Raw genomic sequence first — 15,551 nt, forward strand, 5'->3', positions numbered from 1 at the left:
CTTCCCATGACTACTGATTGGTCCAAAGGAATATTATTCAATGAATAGGGAATTTATGAATGGAAGTTTATGAATGAAATGGTTCAAGAGGTCACCACTAGATGTCATTGTAGGGCAAGTCCTACTCAGTCCTACACATCGATAGTAAACCGGATAGCATTAATACAAACGCTAGTCGCGTTGTGTTAAAAAATACCATTTGTCAGCGGTGGAGCATCTATAAATGAGGGTAAGCTTTATGTCGACTTCTTCACTGGTTTGTTTCACAATCAATTTGTTTCTAGTGTAAATTTATATACCAATCTATTATTTATTTTGATCACATTTCGCATGTACATGCGTGTGTATCATGATTAGACTAGAATGGAAAGCGGGGTAACTCGCTTAACCATTCATGCATTCTTCAACGAGTTATTCGCCAATAAACATAAAAACATATCCATTCGTCAAGTTCTGATGTAGATATGCATGCGTATGTATATACATAAAAAGTTTTATATAGATACAAGTCTTTGATACATACCCGATAGAAAGCGTAAAAATGCGATATAATATACAGTTTCAAACTCATATTTACTTTTCCTCCACTTTTAGCGTTAAATGTTTGAAAAACAAAACGCTTCATATCATTTGAATCACTATTCTAAAAGAGAATTATGGACACTCCAAATCAGGAACCTCATAAATCTCCGACGACACCAAGTATCCACTTACATTTCTTTTTTCTAATTTAGACTTCATAAACTCTAAATATCCATTTTCATTGCCAAATGCAATTTCAATACAAGTATATGTACAAACGGCATGACAACATCATGAAACCATGCAAAGTGAAAGCAGTGCGTGTACTTGTCCATATGGTTTCAGCAGACTATATGCTTATATAGATGTTAACTAAAACATTACACAGTGCTGTTCTGTATCACGACTTCCGTTTCCTAGCTAGTTTCCGTTGATACGTTGATGAAGGTGTCCATTGACAGAGCGAGAAAGATATGTTTGGTGGGTTAACTGTTACGGACGAGGAGACGGACTTCGCTCTAACACTATGGGACTATATGATGTTACATCACAAGGTCAAAAAGGTACAGTCGGAATTTGGATGGACTGGGGTCTGAAAAGAACATTTTCAAACGTTTTGAAGATTCTCGTTTGTTTTTAAAATACATTTATTTTCTGTTTTAAAAGAATTCGAATAGGCGTCATTTTCTCTTTTTACTCTTTAAAATGAACTTTTATCCAATGACATTTCTTGCTATTGAAACATAATTAATACGTCTGCATTTAACCGGAAAAAAAAACATTCAAAAATCTAAGATCGCATAAGGCAGTATGTAGTATCGGAAACAATTTTGATAGTGGAAGGAAAGTAGCAATGTGAATCTTCGCAAAATCCAATATAACTGCTGTTGATCTTGTTTACAGAGCGACATTATCCTTGTGTTGGGGAATCATGATACCAGAACAGCAGAGTACGCAGCGAAATTATTCCTGGATGGATACGCGGATTGGTTGATGTTCTCGGGGGATGAAGGTGTCCTAACAAAAGGTCAGAGTTCAGAGTTTAAACTGAAGGTGTAACTTAAAGACATTGTTCAGAGTTTATAGTTCAAACTGGACTCGTTCAGCTATAAGGGATAGGTCAGGTTTCTAATTCAAGTTATTTAGTAAAGGTGTTTAAGTCGCACACGTAGGTCGGAGTTTAAAGTTCAAAGTGAAACATTTAAGACAAATGTCATGAACAAAGTTAAGAGTTCTTTACAGAAACGTTGATAAAGGTTTTTCGTATTGAAGACAGAGTTCAGAATTCAACTTGAGAATTCTATGAGTGGTGTATTTCAGTGCAATGCTGTTTGGTCTGTTCTCCTCTCGACTTTCAAAGATTTTATTCTAAAAATAATTGTGTAGTAACTATTTCAGGTATATTGATGCATAACACGACAAATTTGCTTTTTTAAATACTAGTAAATCCATTTATAATTGGTGGGTCCTGTATCACTAATTCTTCTTGTTCTATGCTTCTAATTCATGATTAACATGTTGTTGCTAAATATCCATATGTCTGTTGTTTGCATTCGCTGTAAAGTTAAATATGATTAATATGTTTTTTGTAACCTGCTATAGGACTTTTATTGCTTATATTACTCTCTTGTCTTAAAATGATATTTTTTTTTCTCTTAGGAAAATGGGACAAGACTGAAGCAGAAGTGTTCGGTGAAGTAGCTATAACCATGGGTGTCCCCAAGGAGAAAATTATACTGGAAACTAAGGCAACAAATACCGGACAAAATGTTTCATTTTCGTACCATGTACTTCAGGAGAGAGATCTGCTTGAGAGTCTACGCAGTGTTACACTCATACAAATGCCACACATGGAAAGACGCATCTATACAACATTCATGAAACAATGGCCAGGAGATGCCACTGCCCTGAATGTTACTGTTTCTTCACCCCCGATCTCCATGATCAACTACCCTAATGACCACGTGGGCACCCTGCACGATGTGGTCACTGTATTGGTAGGGTCACTGTATAGGGTCAAGGTCTACCCCAAAGCTGGATTTCAGATACCCCAGCACATTCCAAAAGTAGTCTGTTGGTGTTTTGAGAAATTGATCAAAACTGGAAAATACAGTGGTCACATGATTAAGATTTGATACTTAATAGTTTATTTTAATGTTTACAGTGTTCACAAAGAGATTTAATTGTGAAATGGCTATTATACATACTAACTGAACAAGAAAGGAAAATGGTTACATGATTCAACTTTGAGACCTAATTGTCTAATACTTTCCTGAACTGGAAAATATAGAGCTAACTTGACTAAGATATCAGACCTATTATAACTTCACATGTAGAAATATGGTCTACTTTTAACTACACATACCTAGTAATTCTGCAAGAAATAAAAAGTAATATTTCACCTTTTTAGATATCTTGATAATTCAGCTTTACTAACTGACTTGTCCATCAACCTCAAAAGTTTCTTATGCATGTATGGGTATTATTGTATTGGATAAATATGGTATTCATGGCATATGTCCGAGTTTGAACACATCTTAATAGTACAGATTTCTGTTGTCAGAAGTTAAATACAATTACCAAATCATTAGGATTTACTATCCTTAAATATTGTAACAACACGGATTTATTCAGTAACAATTTGTAAAGCAACCTTCTCTCAACATTTTGCCAATGTAAATATACTGACTGACAATGTGACCTTTGAACATACTTTGATCTATTTAATAACTGTTTACACATGTATCAGATTTGTCATTTTATTTGTTATGTCCCATACCTTATCTCAGAGTTCCAATAAAGCAGTAACATCACAGGCCACCTGATCCCACTATTCGAATTAAATACTTAATTTTGCCACTTGGATCCCAAATGCAACAAATTCATGAAGTTAACATCCCGACCCAAAAGTCCAACCCCATGTTTGCTGTTCCCGACTTCCTTACCCAGCAAATCAATATGATCCCTCGAACCCCGGTATCTCATTAATTCCCCTAAATGTTACTATTTTAACCCCTGTTCCCTCTATTTCAATTCAATTTATGCAAGACAAAACTTATTGTGCCATGTTAACATTTGCCACATAAACCATATTTTTTGTAATCACAAAAAGTTTTTCGTCTGTTGCCTGAACTCCCAAGATATTGTCCACACTTTCCAGCGAGATAACTTGTTGCTTAGCGACAGAATTAACTTGTCTCCCTGTTTTCCTGTTTCTGACCGGAGACGTTATTGGTGCAGGCTGTCTGTAAATATACACATGTCTAGCACAGTCACACACAGCAACATAAGAACTCCCAGGGGGACAAATGGAATACTTCCGCTGTTGTTTCGAGGCTTGAACATAACCAAACGCATTAAATGTTGACACATGCTTCCATGGAGTCATTTGTTCTTTAACAACATTTTCTGGTTGCCATAGTAACCCGTCAACATCATGCCTCAGACACAGAGCGGGAGGCTGGTCACGGCTTAACCTAGCATTGAACAGCCACTGGTGACTTCCAAGGTTGGTCTGAAATGGCAGAAATATAAAAGCTTATTTCTTCTCCATGGATTTAATGCAACATCACAGTTTTTATGGTCATCTATCAAAACATCATTTTTGCACTGTGACAAATAACTTCATATTGTATGTTTAGCAAATACCATATACATATTATGTACTGTGTATCTGTGTACAAAGCATGTTCTTTGCATGATAATGTGTTTAAGTAGCTATATAGTCAGATGTATTGTGTGTAATGTCTTTCCTGAATTTAAATCTGTACAGAATGGTGTGTTCAGCATTGTATAGTTGTTGATCTTAAGAACCAAATGTTACAGACATGATACTGATATTGAGTGTGTTTTAGTATGGTCTATGTATCAATGTTGATTGTGTGTAACGTTGGTGTTTACCTGTGACACTGTGCGATGTGTGTCGCCATTGATTCTGTGTAGTAGAGAGCTATCATCTGGGAACATGTCACAATCCTCCAGTTGTTGTGCATTGTATGGCTGTCCCTCGGCCATCTCAGGGGAAGGGTTCTATAACAAATTATCAGTTATTAGGATACAACAGTTGCTGAACAAATACTCATTTCTGCCTAGATGATGGATGGGTATGTCTGTATCTTAAACTGATATCTTTGTTTATTTAGCAACATAGAAAATTACCATTTGATCAGATGTAAGGTGTGCAAGTCTTTCATGTATCTGTGCAATGAGTCCGTCATCTACAGTCATCTCCCCTCTGTCATCACCTTGAACAATAACAGGCCAGGCCTCCAGCTCCGTCTTAGAAAGGGTCAGCTCCACTCTGAAATACAGCATCGATCAAAGACATTTCTTTCTAAGAACAGTATTTCGTGAGACCTGGCATCTAATGTATTATACATACAATGTATGACAGTATACTGCCTTTCATTATGAGGCATCAGTGCACATACCTTCAGCCACAATTAAAATGAGCTAAAGATCAAACAGGAGTCCATTGTAACATTATAATGTCACAATATATGCACATGAATTTACATATTGTGTCAGCAGATTAAAGAAATAGTCGGAAATGCAGGCTCTTAAAATGGTGAAATATTCAGTTGAATAATTTGAGACGAATAGACGATTAACGGTTTAGGTTTCAATTCACAAAATGCAAATAATACAGCAATAAATAATTGGATTTCTATGTACTTATTTATTGTTAATACACCATGCACTAACCTTTGTCCACTGATTGTCCATGTACTGGCGTCCACATCTATCCGCCGATGCAGCTGACCTTTCAGGAGAGCTTTGCCGTTCTTTATACCAAAGTCAATATACTCAGATTTCAGAGTGAGGTAGATGTCGCCTTTCTTTACTCCCTCGGGGACAGTAAACATGGCACAGATCTCATCGGACCCCTGGTTCCATGTGTACTCAGGAACTGTACCACCTGGCCATATATAAGAACGGTTTAGGTTACTTAGAGAAATGTCTGTTGTATTCTTTAATCTGTGATATGTCAATGAAGTTTTATTGTTGGAATAAATCAAGGAACCAGGAATAAACCCATCACTTGGTTTGAAAAAGCTTATTTAATCTTGTATGTATGTACAATTACTTTGTCTTTTTATATTGCGTTTCCTCGGCTATTTACAAAGATTTATCTGTTTAAGTGAACTGGTACTGGTTATCAATATATAAATAGGGTGGGATCTATGCCCCCCTCTGTAATTTACAGAGCAATGCCATCCTACCATTTTGTCCATTCTCTGGCACCTGTTCCGTTTCCTCTTGAATAGGTTTTGATGAGTCTGATACGAATTTGAACTCTGCTGTGGCTGATAAAATAATGGATGACCCTGTATGGTCCAGGGCAGCGTAGTCGTAGGGCTTTCGACCAATCAGTTGTCTGGTTCTCTGTACACTCCAGGACCTGCCATCAACTGCAGAGGAAGTATTAAACTATTTCAGTATAGACTTGTATTGACCTATATATTGATTTATTGGAGTTAAAGATAAAATATTACTTTGTGAATTTTGATATCTAATAAACATGTTCAATATTTCTGTAAGGAAAACAAGATTTTTGTATGATTTCTACAAATTTAAATTATTGAAATCAAGTACCATTTTGGAAAATATAATGGCTAATTTCAACTGGGACCAGGGTTGATACCAGCCCCAAAAGGCATTAAAGAATAGGCAGTGTACAACAATACTGTGTAGGCACTGTTACTTATAATGACTGACTCCTATATGAATATCACACCATATTGTGAGTGATTTAAAAATTGGGGCCAATCACAATTGAAATAACACCAAACAACCCATAAGTTGATAATTTTTTGGACTCCATCACAGCAATATTAACACCTTTAGCCCTTACATATAATATTTCCATTCTACAGTACAATGATCATTAGCACTGTTACATTATTAAGTACTACATCAAACAATCAGAATTGTAATGTGATCAATGTCAATGGAATACAAATCCTATATTCTCTAAGTAACATCAAATGAAGAATATGTATATTTATATGGTATTTATTTCAAATCATCAGTAAATAAATATCAGGTTAATGTATACCTGAGTCAAGTGTAATCCACTCCAGCAGTGTTAGGTACGGAGATCTGTATTTGTCCTTCTGTTCTTCTGTCGCTTCCTCCACATGAACACAAAGACATTCCACATGGTGTGTCTCATCAACAATGTGGGCTACTGCATCCACCAGTAGAAATGGCTCTCCTTTATTTAACAGATCTTTTGAAAAGATTATCTGAAAATGTCAAAAAACGTCTGAAATTAATATCTTCATCCAAAACCCTGTAGCTGTCATTGTGACCTTAGATAGAAGTGTTACTTTTGTGCTAATTTGGCACATATAGCTCAAATGGAGTATGCACTGTATGTACACTAATATGGTATTTATATCATTGTTTTCAGTATATTTCTATCAGATTAATTCTAAAAGTAATGCAATTTTTAATCCATGATAACTGGTATGCTTTAATTTTTTTAATTTTAGAATTTTTTTTTTTTTAATTCTAAATTCACTTAACTTCAAAAACTTGCAATCTATTATGGTCTTGCACTAAGATGGAACTAATTAATAGGTTTTTGGTAGGTGAGTTTAATCTCCACGGATTATTAAAGATGCTCCACCGCTGACAGAGCCTACACGAACCCCATCATTTGAGCATTAACTGGTGTTTAATCGAATATACATTGTATATACATCTAATTACATCTAAATAATATAAGATAATTTATTTTGCTTTTGGTGTATGCCCAATCAATTCTTCATTCCATATAAGACATAGTGCCACAAATTTTTCTAGGAAGCAATTAATTATTTTCAACATTTTTATCTTCAAGTAAAATTAGAAGCTCAAACTTTTCAATGGTGGTAATGGTGTAAGGTAGTTAACTTTTTGTAACTGAAGAAAAATACTAATTCGTTGGCTACTGTTTTTATAGAGAAAAATAACATTTGTCAGCGGTGGAGCATCTTTAACAATGAACCCGGTTTGTATTTCATTAATGTAGATATTCTTCATTCTTTACCTTTCCGAAATAGCTTTTGATTTTTAAAATGTTAAACGAGATTGATAATTTTGGAGAGTTTCAAAAATTATTAGCTTACCTTTTAAATTAATACTGCTAACATTTATATATATAATCATTATCACCTTCTGAACAAGCGTAATCAAATTAAATCAATTGTTAATTTCAATAATGAGCATTGTCTGACGTTTCCCGCTGCTATCCTTATTAGTCGACTTAACACTGCACCAAAACTGCAAAATGAATCTACACTAAGACTATTAGCAGGAAATCATGAATTTGTTTGGTGTTGTAACCTCATCTTAGGCCATCAATAAATATTTTTTGCGTTATTATTACTTTGAACTTTTGTTCTAGAAAGGTAGTGGACTTTTATTCTTTTATATTACAATGTATCAAACATAAGTAACGCCTACCTTCCAGCTGTTAGAGTTGTCTCCCCTGTTGCCTGTCTCCACCAGATGGAATTTGCCAGCACCATCAGATACAACTGCCATATCTTGTGAGATAAACTGCAGGGCAAGGTTAAGTCTCCTGGGAGTCAGCTTCTGGTTTGTGGCATCTGGAATTTGTAAGACTTTTCTTCCTGAATCCAGAGTCATGCCCTGGAAAAAAGGAAATGCATTGAGGTTTTAGTCTCTGTTAAATCTAACAGTATTTTGCATATGATGATGTCTATAAATAATTTCTCTGGTGCAATTAACCAGAATTAATATCAAAGAACTAAAAAGTTGTAAACATAATGGCTAACCATAGGTCTTACACAAGCTGTATTACAACATACCAGTGTATATATAGTGACCTGGTTACCATGGTAACCTTCTTCACGATTATAAAATAGTCTCCAATATTCATTGAAATCAACAGTTAAGAAAGACAGAAAGAAATGTCCAGAAAACATTTTTCTATTGACATACAAACTGATAGGCAAATTGATAGGGAAGTTGATTCCAGTATAAGATAAACTTTGTCATGGGGTTTAATGATATATCATAGAATTTATCTTTTGAACAGTATGTGGCAAACTATTGGGAAAATACAACTTACTTAGATAAAGATTTCACATTTGTACAAGAAAATTGCTATCCCTTAAATCTGTCAATTACCCTGAAACATTTTATGAATGTTTACTTATTACCCTACAATATTTGTATTATGCAACCAAATTAATTAAGTAAAATCAGAAGACTTCCAGTCATTCTCAAGATTCTGGATCAACTGTGCTCTTGTTTCAAATAGATAGATATTTGCACAATTGCTAGTTTGTCATTGAGTACTTAGTAATATTATACATGTATAACTAACATAACTTTTTCTGATATATCATTGGTAATTATAAGTTCTGGGTTCATACCGAAGTCAGAGTTGTACCCCTCCCTTTTTTTTAATTTCGATTACAATCTTCCAGTCCCAAAAAATAATCTGGATCACTGATACAGGCCCAAATACTGTATTCGACCCAATAAACACCCATGTCCCTATAAGCGCTCCTCCCCTTTTTTGAGGCCTCAATTTCAATTGCTCAGGCACAAATAAGGACCAAAACTAAAACGGTATAAATTTGCAATAATTTGGACTTATTTTAAGCACCTTTTCATTTTTATCAATTTTTTAAGCGCCCTGGGCGCTTATTGGGTCAAATACGGTACTTCATTTCACCTTACCACTGATGTTGACTTGATAACGCTCCAGTCTCTGTCAATGAAGTACACACTTTGCTCTGACCACATGTCCATGAAGAGGTGGTTATGGACTCCATAAACCTTGGCATGGTGAAAGGAATACTGATCATCACTTAGATCAACAACTTCAATCACTGAAAATGAAACAAGAGGCCCATGGGCCTAAACGGTCACCTGAGTTAAATTATATAATAAAACAAATAATGAAACAAATTAAAGACATATAAACACTATATGCTGGGTCTTGAAGTTGGTCAGTGATTTATAAATTTGACTTTTTAGACTATAAGAGTAATTGCTTCCATCAAACCTGTGAACTCAGAGGTATTTTTTGAAATTTTAATCATTTTTACCCTGTTTGGTCCGGCCCCTCTGGTCCCCCAGGGGTCTTCGAGGACGGATATGGATGTTAAAATGCTATATCTTAGGCTAATAATTCTAATAAAGTTTGACTATTTTCCTACGAAAATTGGGCAAATAATGTTCACAAAAATGTTTTTCCTATATAAACTAAAGTAAACTTGACCCCTCCCCAGGGGGTAACGTGAGACCCCAAGGTCATATAATTCACAATTTTTATAACACACCTTGAGACCTTTCCATCTATAATTATTTGATTCTACTATATCCAGAATTTTAGAAGATTTTTGAAGTTTTAGCCTATTTGACCCTTTTTTTGCCCCGCCCCTCTGCCCCCAGGGAGTCGGCCAGGACCAATGTGGATATGATATTAAAATGCTATCTCAGGCCAATAATTCTAACCAAGTTTGACTCATTTCCTATGAAAATTGAGCAAAAAATGCTCATTAATGTGTTTTTCTTATATAAACTATTGTAAACTTGACCCACTCCCCAAGGGGAAACGTGAGACCCCAGGGTCATATAATTTACAATTTTAATAAACAAACTTTAAGACCTTTTAACCTATAAAGTGTATTTGAATATACCATTTCCAGAATTTTAAAAGAATATTTTTGAAGTTTTAGCCTATTTGACCCTTTTTTAGCCCCACCCTTCTAACCCCAGTGGGTTGGACTGGACCAATATGGATATGATATTAAAATGCTATCTCAGGCTAATAATTCTAACCAAGTTTGACTCGTTTCCAATGAAAATTGAGCAAAACATGCTCATAAATGTGTTTTCCCTATATAAACTATAGTAAACTTGACCCCCTCCCCAGGGGGAAACGCGAGACCCAGGGGTCATATAATTCACAATTTTTGTAAAGGACCTTAAGACCTTTTTATTTATGAAAAATATTTGATTCTACCATTTCCAGAATTTCAGAAGAAGATTTTTGAAGTTTTAGCCTATTTGACCCCTTTTGACCCTGCCCCTATATAAGGCCCCTGGGGGTCAGTCATAGAAAATTTGTTAATAGGATTAAATGGCTATCTCATACTGATAATTCTGACAACATTTGACTCATTTCCTATTACAAATGACCAAATAATGCGCAAAAATGTGTTTTCACAATATAAACTATAGTAAACTTAACCCCCTCCCCAGGGGCAAACTAGAGACCCCAGGGTCATATAATTCACAATTTTTGTAAAGGACCTTAAGACCTTTCTATCTATGAAGAGTATTTGATTCTACCACATCTGTGAGTAGAGAAGAAGATTTTTGAAATTTTACTCAATTTTACCCCTTTTGACCCCTCCCACAGCCCCCTGGGGGGTGGGGACCATATAATTCACAATTTTGATTGGCCTTATGCCTTAGAAGGTTTGTGCAAAATTTCATTGAAATTGCTTCAGCAGTTTTGGAGAAGAAGACGAAAATGTAAATTGTGTACGGACATACGACGCACGACGCACGACGCACGACGATGGACAAAAGGCGATTAGAATAGGTCACTTGAGACTTCGTCTCAGGTGACCTAAAAAGGTGGATGTGGTACATTGTATATCCAGAAACAAACATACTAATAGGGACACATATAACTCTATAGCTACGATGATGTACGTAGCTACAAATGACAGACAGAAGATTTTCTGACAGATAGTCAAAGTGAATTTAAAATATTAAATAACATCTGATAAATAATTGGTTGAGTCCTGTGAATTTTCATATATGTTGTGCGAGGTAATTGAACAGGTTGCAATGGCACAACCTGCCATATGGGTATGACTGTCTTATATTTTTGAAAAAGGAGAAAAAAAAAATTAAAACACCATATGAAACGCATTTTTAGCTGACCTGGCCCGAAGGGCCGGTGAGCTTATGTCATGGCGCGGCGTCCGTCGTCCGCCGTCTGTTCGTCCGTCAACATTTCCTTTAAATCGCTACTAGTCATAGAGTTCTGCATGGATTGTAACCAAATTTGGCCACAAACATCCTTGGGGGAAGATGAACAGAACTTGTATAAATTTTGGCTCTGACCCCCCGGGGGCAGGAGGGGGCGGCCCAATAGGGAAAATAAAGGTAAATTCTATAAAACGCTACTTGTCCTAGAGTTCTGCATGGATTGTAACCAAATTTTGCCAGAAACATCCTTGAGGGAAGGGGAACAGAACTTGTATAAATTTTGGCTCTGACCCCCCGGGGGCAGGAGGGGCGGGGCCCAATAGGGGAAATAGAGGTAAATCCTATAAATTGCTACTTGTCCTAGAGTTCTGCATGGATTGTAACCAAATTTGGCCACAAACATCCTTGGGGGAGGGGGAACAGAACTTGTATAAATTTTGGCTCTGACCCCCCGGGGGCAGGAGGGGCGGGGCCCAATAGGGGAAATAGAGGTAAATCCTATAAATCGCTACTTGTCCTAGAGTTCTGCATGGATTGTAACCAAATTTGGCCACAAACATCCTTGGGGGAAGGGGAACAGAACTTGTATAAATTTTGGCTCTGACCCCCCGGGGGCAGGAGGGGCGGGGCCCAATAGGGGAAATAGAGGTAAATCCTATAAAACGCTACTTGTCCTAGAGTTCTGCATGGATTGTAACCAAATTTGGCCACAAACATCCTTGGGGGAAGGGGGAAAGAACTTGTATAAATTTTGGCTCTGACCCCCTCCCCCCCCCCCCCCCCCCCCCCCTGGGGGCAGGAGGGGCGGGGCCCAATAGGGGAAATAGAGGTAAATCCTATAAATCGCTACTTGTCCTAGAGTTCTGCATGGATTGTAACCAAATTTGGCCACAAACATCCTTGGGGGAAGGGGGAAAGAACTTGTATAAATTTTGGCTCTGACCCCCCCGGGGGCAGGAGGGGAGGGGCCCAATAGGGAAATAAGAGGTAAATATTCAAATTCCTTCAGAAAAGAAACAATGAACCTGTATTCAGAAGATGACTTGACATTACAAACCAGGTGAGCGATACAGGCCCTCTGGGCCTCTTGTTATTTCTCAGAATCCTGCATTTGGGTAACTTAGGATTACTCAAATGGGTATTGGGTCGCGACCAGTAACAATGACGTACCACTCTGTGCTTGCCCTATTTCTTGTGCAATTATTTGGAAAGGTATACTATTGTGAAGAAAAAATCATTCTCAATGCCAGGAATTCAACCTAATTTAATAATATTAGACGTCGTATCGACAAACTTCTGATTAGCAATACTGACCTCATTAGACACGATGTGATGATCAAATGTGTCTCGTCATGCTTTACCTCTAACATTGTTGGCGTAGAATTCAAACTATATACGGGTTTATGGCCAACTTGTTGACAATGGTGGTATTTTGGGCTGCTCAAAATGTATAATTACACACCTACAGCAGGCATGTATATATGTACAGCATGTATATATGTTTGTTATTGTTCATTTTACTCTGGAAGTGGTATACGAAAGTGGTATATGGAAGTGGCGAGTTCGTTTCGCCCATTGGTCATGCAGTGGTCATGTGTTTAGGTATGTCTACTTTTTATTGGATATCATTATTATGCAAATTAATTGTCATAATTTTGTCATAATCTTCTTTAGTATCTTTCCCAGTGGGGGGAATGATAGTCATACAGCATGTTTTCATTTTGCCAGTAACTGTCAATTGATATTTGGTGAGTTAACCACTTCGGGTGGTAGATTGGTAGATTATTCCACGGAGATACAATGCGGGAACTACAACAGTATTTTCCAATGTCTCTTTCATATACTATTAAAATGTATTTATTGGATTATTCAAGTCATAATAACGCATAGTATATTTATTATGTGTAGGCCTAATGAACAATTTATAACCAGATTTATAGTCGGAGAATGGTTTATAGGCCTTATTTAATTATCATTCCTAGTCATTCATTTTTCTATATAGTCGCTTGACAGTATTACTGTGTGCATGTGCAGGTGTGAAGTGTGATAAGTTGTGTACATTTTGTCACATGTGCATTGTCAATGCTTGCCTTTTAACAGTAATAATTTCGGCCAAACCTTTTCTCCTAGCCCGAGATACTCTTGCCCTGACACCAGACTTAGACATTATGACAGATAGATGTCTGGTGAGGGCCAGAGCGCAGTGCTATATCAAAAGGTGGAACTCACCGACACTGTTTGGTATCAGCCTAGCTCATCTCCCATTGAGACTGCTTATAAAATGTTACCGCCAAGAAGCGTCACTTAACTTGGTCTTTTCAACCAATGAATAATTTATCTACCCACAGCAATCCATTTTATCATGCATGCACGCTATATTATGTCAATACAGTAGTTTCCTTTACACAACTTAAAATCTTCCTCCTCCTCGTCGCCAATTTCTCATAGTACTGTATGCAAATCGCCTCTAATCTCCACGGATTGCTATATTTAGGTAAATAAATTATTCATTTCTTGAAAAGACCAAGGAAAGTGAGGCTTCTTGGAGATCAGTCTGAATATTGACGATGACCTAGGCCGATACCAAACGGTGTCGACAAGTTCCACCTTTTGATATAGCACTGCGCTCTGGCCTTCACCAGACATTTATCTGTCATAATGTCCAAGTCTGGTGTGAGGGCCAGAGTATCTCGGGCTACTTTTCTCCATGTTTGAGTTTTGTTGTTGGGATCAGTGTAGTCCGCTAAACCTGCCTATATTATTAGGCTTTTTTAATTTTTTTTTTTTTTTTGCCTAATACATAGTCAGCTCGCGGTACCTCTTAAAAATGTGAAATCGTAGGCCAGATTTGGCCTATGCTACGTCAGCGGCATGTTTCTAATATATCGTCCATGCAATGCCAGGAAAACGTACACATACCTATATTTTGGGATCTTATGTACTCCACTGCCCCTATGTTACATCCCATTTATGAAATTAAATAACTCTGCACAATGAAATACTTCCGAGACCCTTCTATTTCACACATTTGTAATGGCCGCCGTATACACATTTAGTAGAGCAAACGGCAGCCAATCAACTTCGCTTCCGGTTTTATTTTTAAAAAACCACGTGTAGTTGAAAGATAAACAAAATGCTAGCCAGTTAGAGTTTTTATAGTGAAATTATTGTCGACATACACGACATGTTGTCAAATATTCAAATTAAACACGACCATTGCTGGTACCGCATGACTTTCGCGATATTCACGTTGCATATACATGTAGCATATACACGGTAGAATTTTGTTTATTTTTCAACTACACTTGTTTTTTAAAAAATAAAACCGGAAGCAAAGTGACGTAGCGTAGGCCAAATCTGGCCTACGATTTCACATTTTTAAGAGGTACCGCGAGCTGACTATATATTAGGCAAAAAAAAAATAAAATAAAAAAGCCTAATAATATAGGCAGGTTTAGCGGACTAGGATCAGTGTACATTGTAATTGCTACATGTACAGTTTTTTTTAAATCAATTGTCTTTTGGGTATATTCATATAAGTATTTCTTGAAATCTTAACATGTTTCGGAAAGACTCCACATGTCGTAATGATAACATTCGCTATCAAATAATTTTTGAACACGTGGAGATTCCATGTTGTCATTTTTCCTGAGAGTGAGAACTCTGCCCAAACTTTGGGACATTTTCCTATCAATTTAGATGTTGTCATGCAAATATAGCAGAATGAAAACACTTTATGTATCTTACCATTGTCTAATTGAGACTTGTAAAGCGGGATTTTATCCAATGAAAGCTTATAACCGTCGAATTTTGGATCCAACAGTTCTCTGTGGATTTTCAACTCTACAGTGTCAGCCATGATAGTTGCGGTATATCATGAAATTTCAAACTTCTATTTATACGAAACATCTCCAGGTCTTATGTATTATTTTATATCAGAGACTTATCAATATATATTTTTTGGTTTTATTTATGTAAAATGTATTTAAGATTGTGTATGCTGGTGTCTTAAAGAAACGATTTATTGTTTTGAAATTGAGTTGCGTTCCGGAGAAAAG

The 15,551-nt window shown here is 36.5% G+C and overlaps 2 protein-coding genes across 2 annotated transcripts; one reads left to right on the forward strand and one right to left on the reverse strand.

Annotated features, from left to right (window-relative positions):
• Positions 1–662: 662 nt before the first annotated feature.
• Positions 663–2,657, forward strand: LOC138315657 (uncharacterized protein SCO4629-like). The gene is made up of 3 exons (XM_069256838.1): positions 663–1,085; positions 1,426–1,549; positions 2,182–2,657. Exons 1-3 carry the CDS (start codon positions 996–998, stop codon positions 2,655–2,657), a joined length of 690 nt encoding a protein of 229 aa, XP_069112939.1. The 5' UTR covers positions 663–995.
• LOC138315656 (nudC domain-containing protein 1-like) lies at positions 2,647–15,361 on the reverse strand. The gene is made up of 9 exons (XM_069256837.1): positions 15,241–15,361; positions 9,223–9,374; positions 7,975–8,163; positions 6,581–6,770; positions 5,745–5,933; positions 5,227–5,440; positions 4,681–4,822; positions 4,423–4,551; positions 2,647–4,036 (listed from the first exon to the last, which is right to left on the reverse strand). The coding sequence occupies exons 1-9, from the start codon at positions 15,350–15,352 to the stop codon at positions 3,578–3,580; spliced, it is 1,776 nt and encodes a 591-aa protein (XP_069112938.1). The 5' UTR covers positions 15,353–15,361; the 3' UTR covers positions 2,647–3,577.
• Positions 15,362–15,551: the final 190 nt, after the last annotated feature.

Source organism: Argopecten irradians, chromosome 2 (genome assembly GCF_041381155.1).
Source record: "Argopecten irradians isolate NY chromosome 2, Ai_NY, whole genome shotgun sequence".
Classification (NCBI taxonomy): domain Eukaryota; kingdom Metazoa; phylum Mollusca; class Bivalvia; order Pectinida; family Pectinidae; genus Argopecten; species Argopecten irradians.

Coding starts and splice junctions, on each gene's coding strand:
- LOC138315657 (XM_069256838.1), top strand. CDS start 996: ATGTTTGGTGGGTTAACTGTTACGGACGAGGAGACGGACTTCGCTCTA. Junction 1,086..1,425: donor TACATCACAAGGTCAAAAAG/GTACAGTCGGAA, acceptor TCTTGTTTACAG/AGCGACATTATCCTTGTGTT. Junction 1,550..2,181: donor TGAAGGTGTCCTAACAAAAG/GTCAGAGTTCAG, acceptor TTTTTCTCTTAG/GAAAATGGGACAAGACTGAA.
- LOC138315656 (XM_069256837.1), bottom strand. CDS start 15,352: ATGGCTGACACTGTAGAGTTGAAAATCCACAGAGAACTGTTGGATCCA. Junction 9,375..15,240: donor CAAGTCTCAATTAGACAATG/GTAAGATACATA, acceptor TTTCATTTTCAG/TGATTGAAGTTGTTGATCTA. Junction 6,771..7,974: donor ACAACTCTAACAGCTGGAAG/GTAGGCGTTACT, acceptor TGACATTTTCAG/ATAATCTTTTCAAAAGATCT.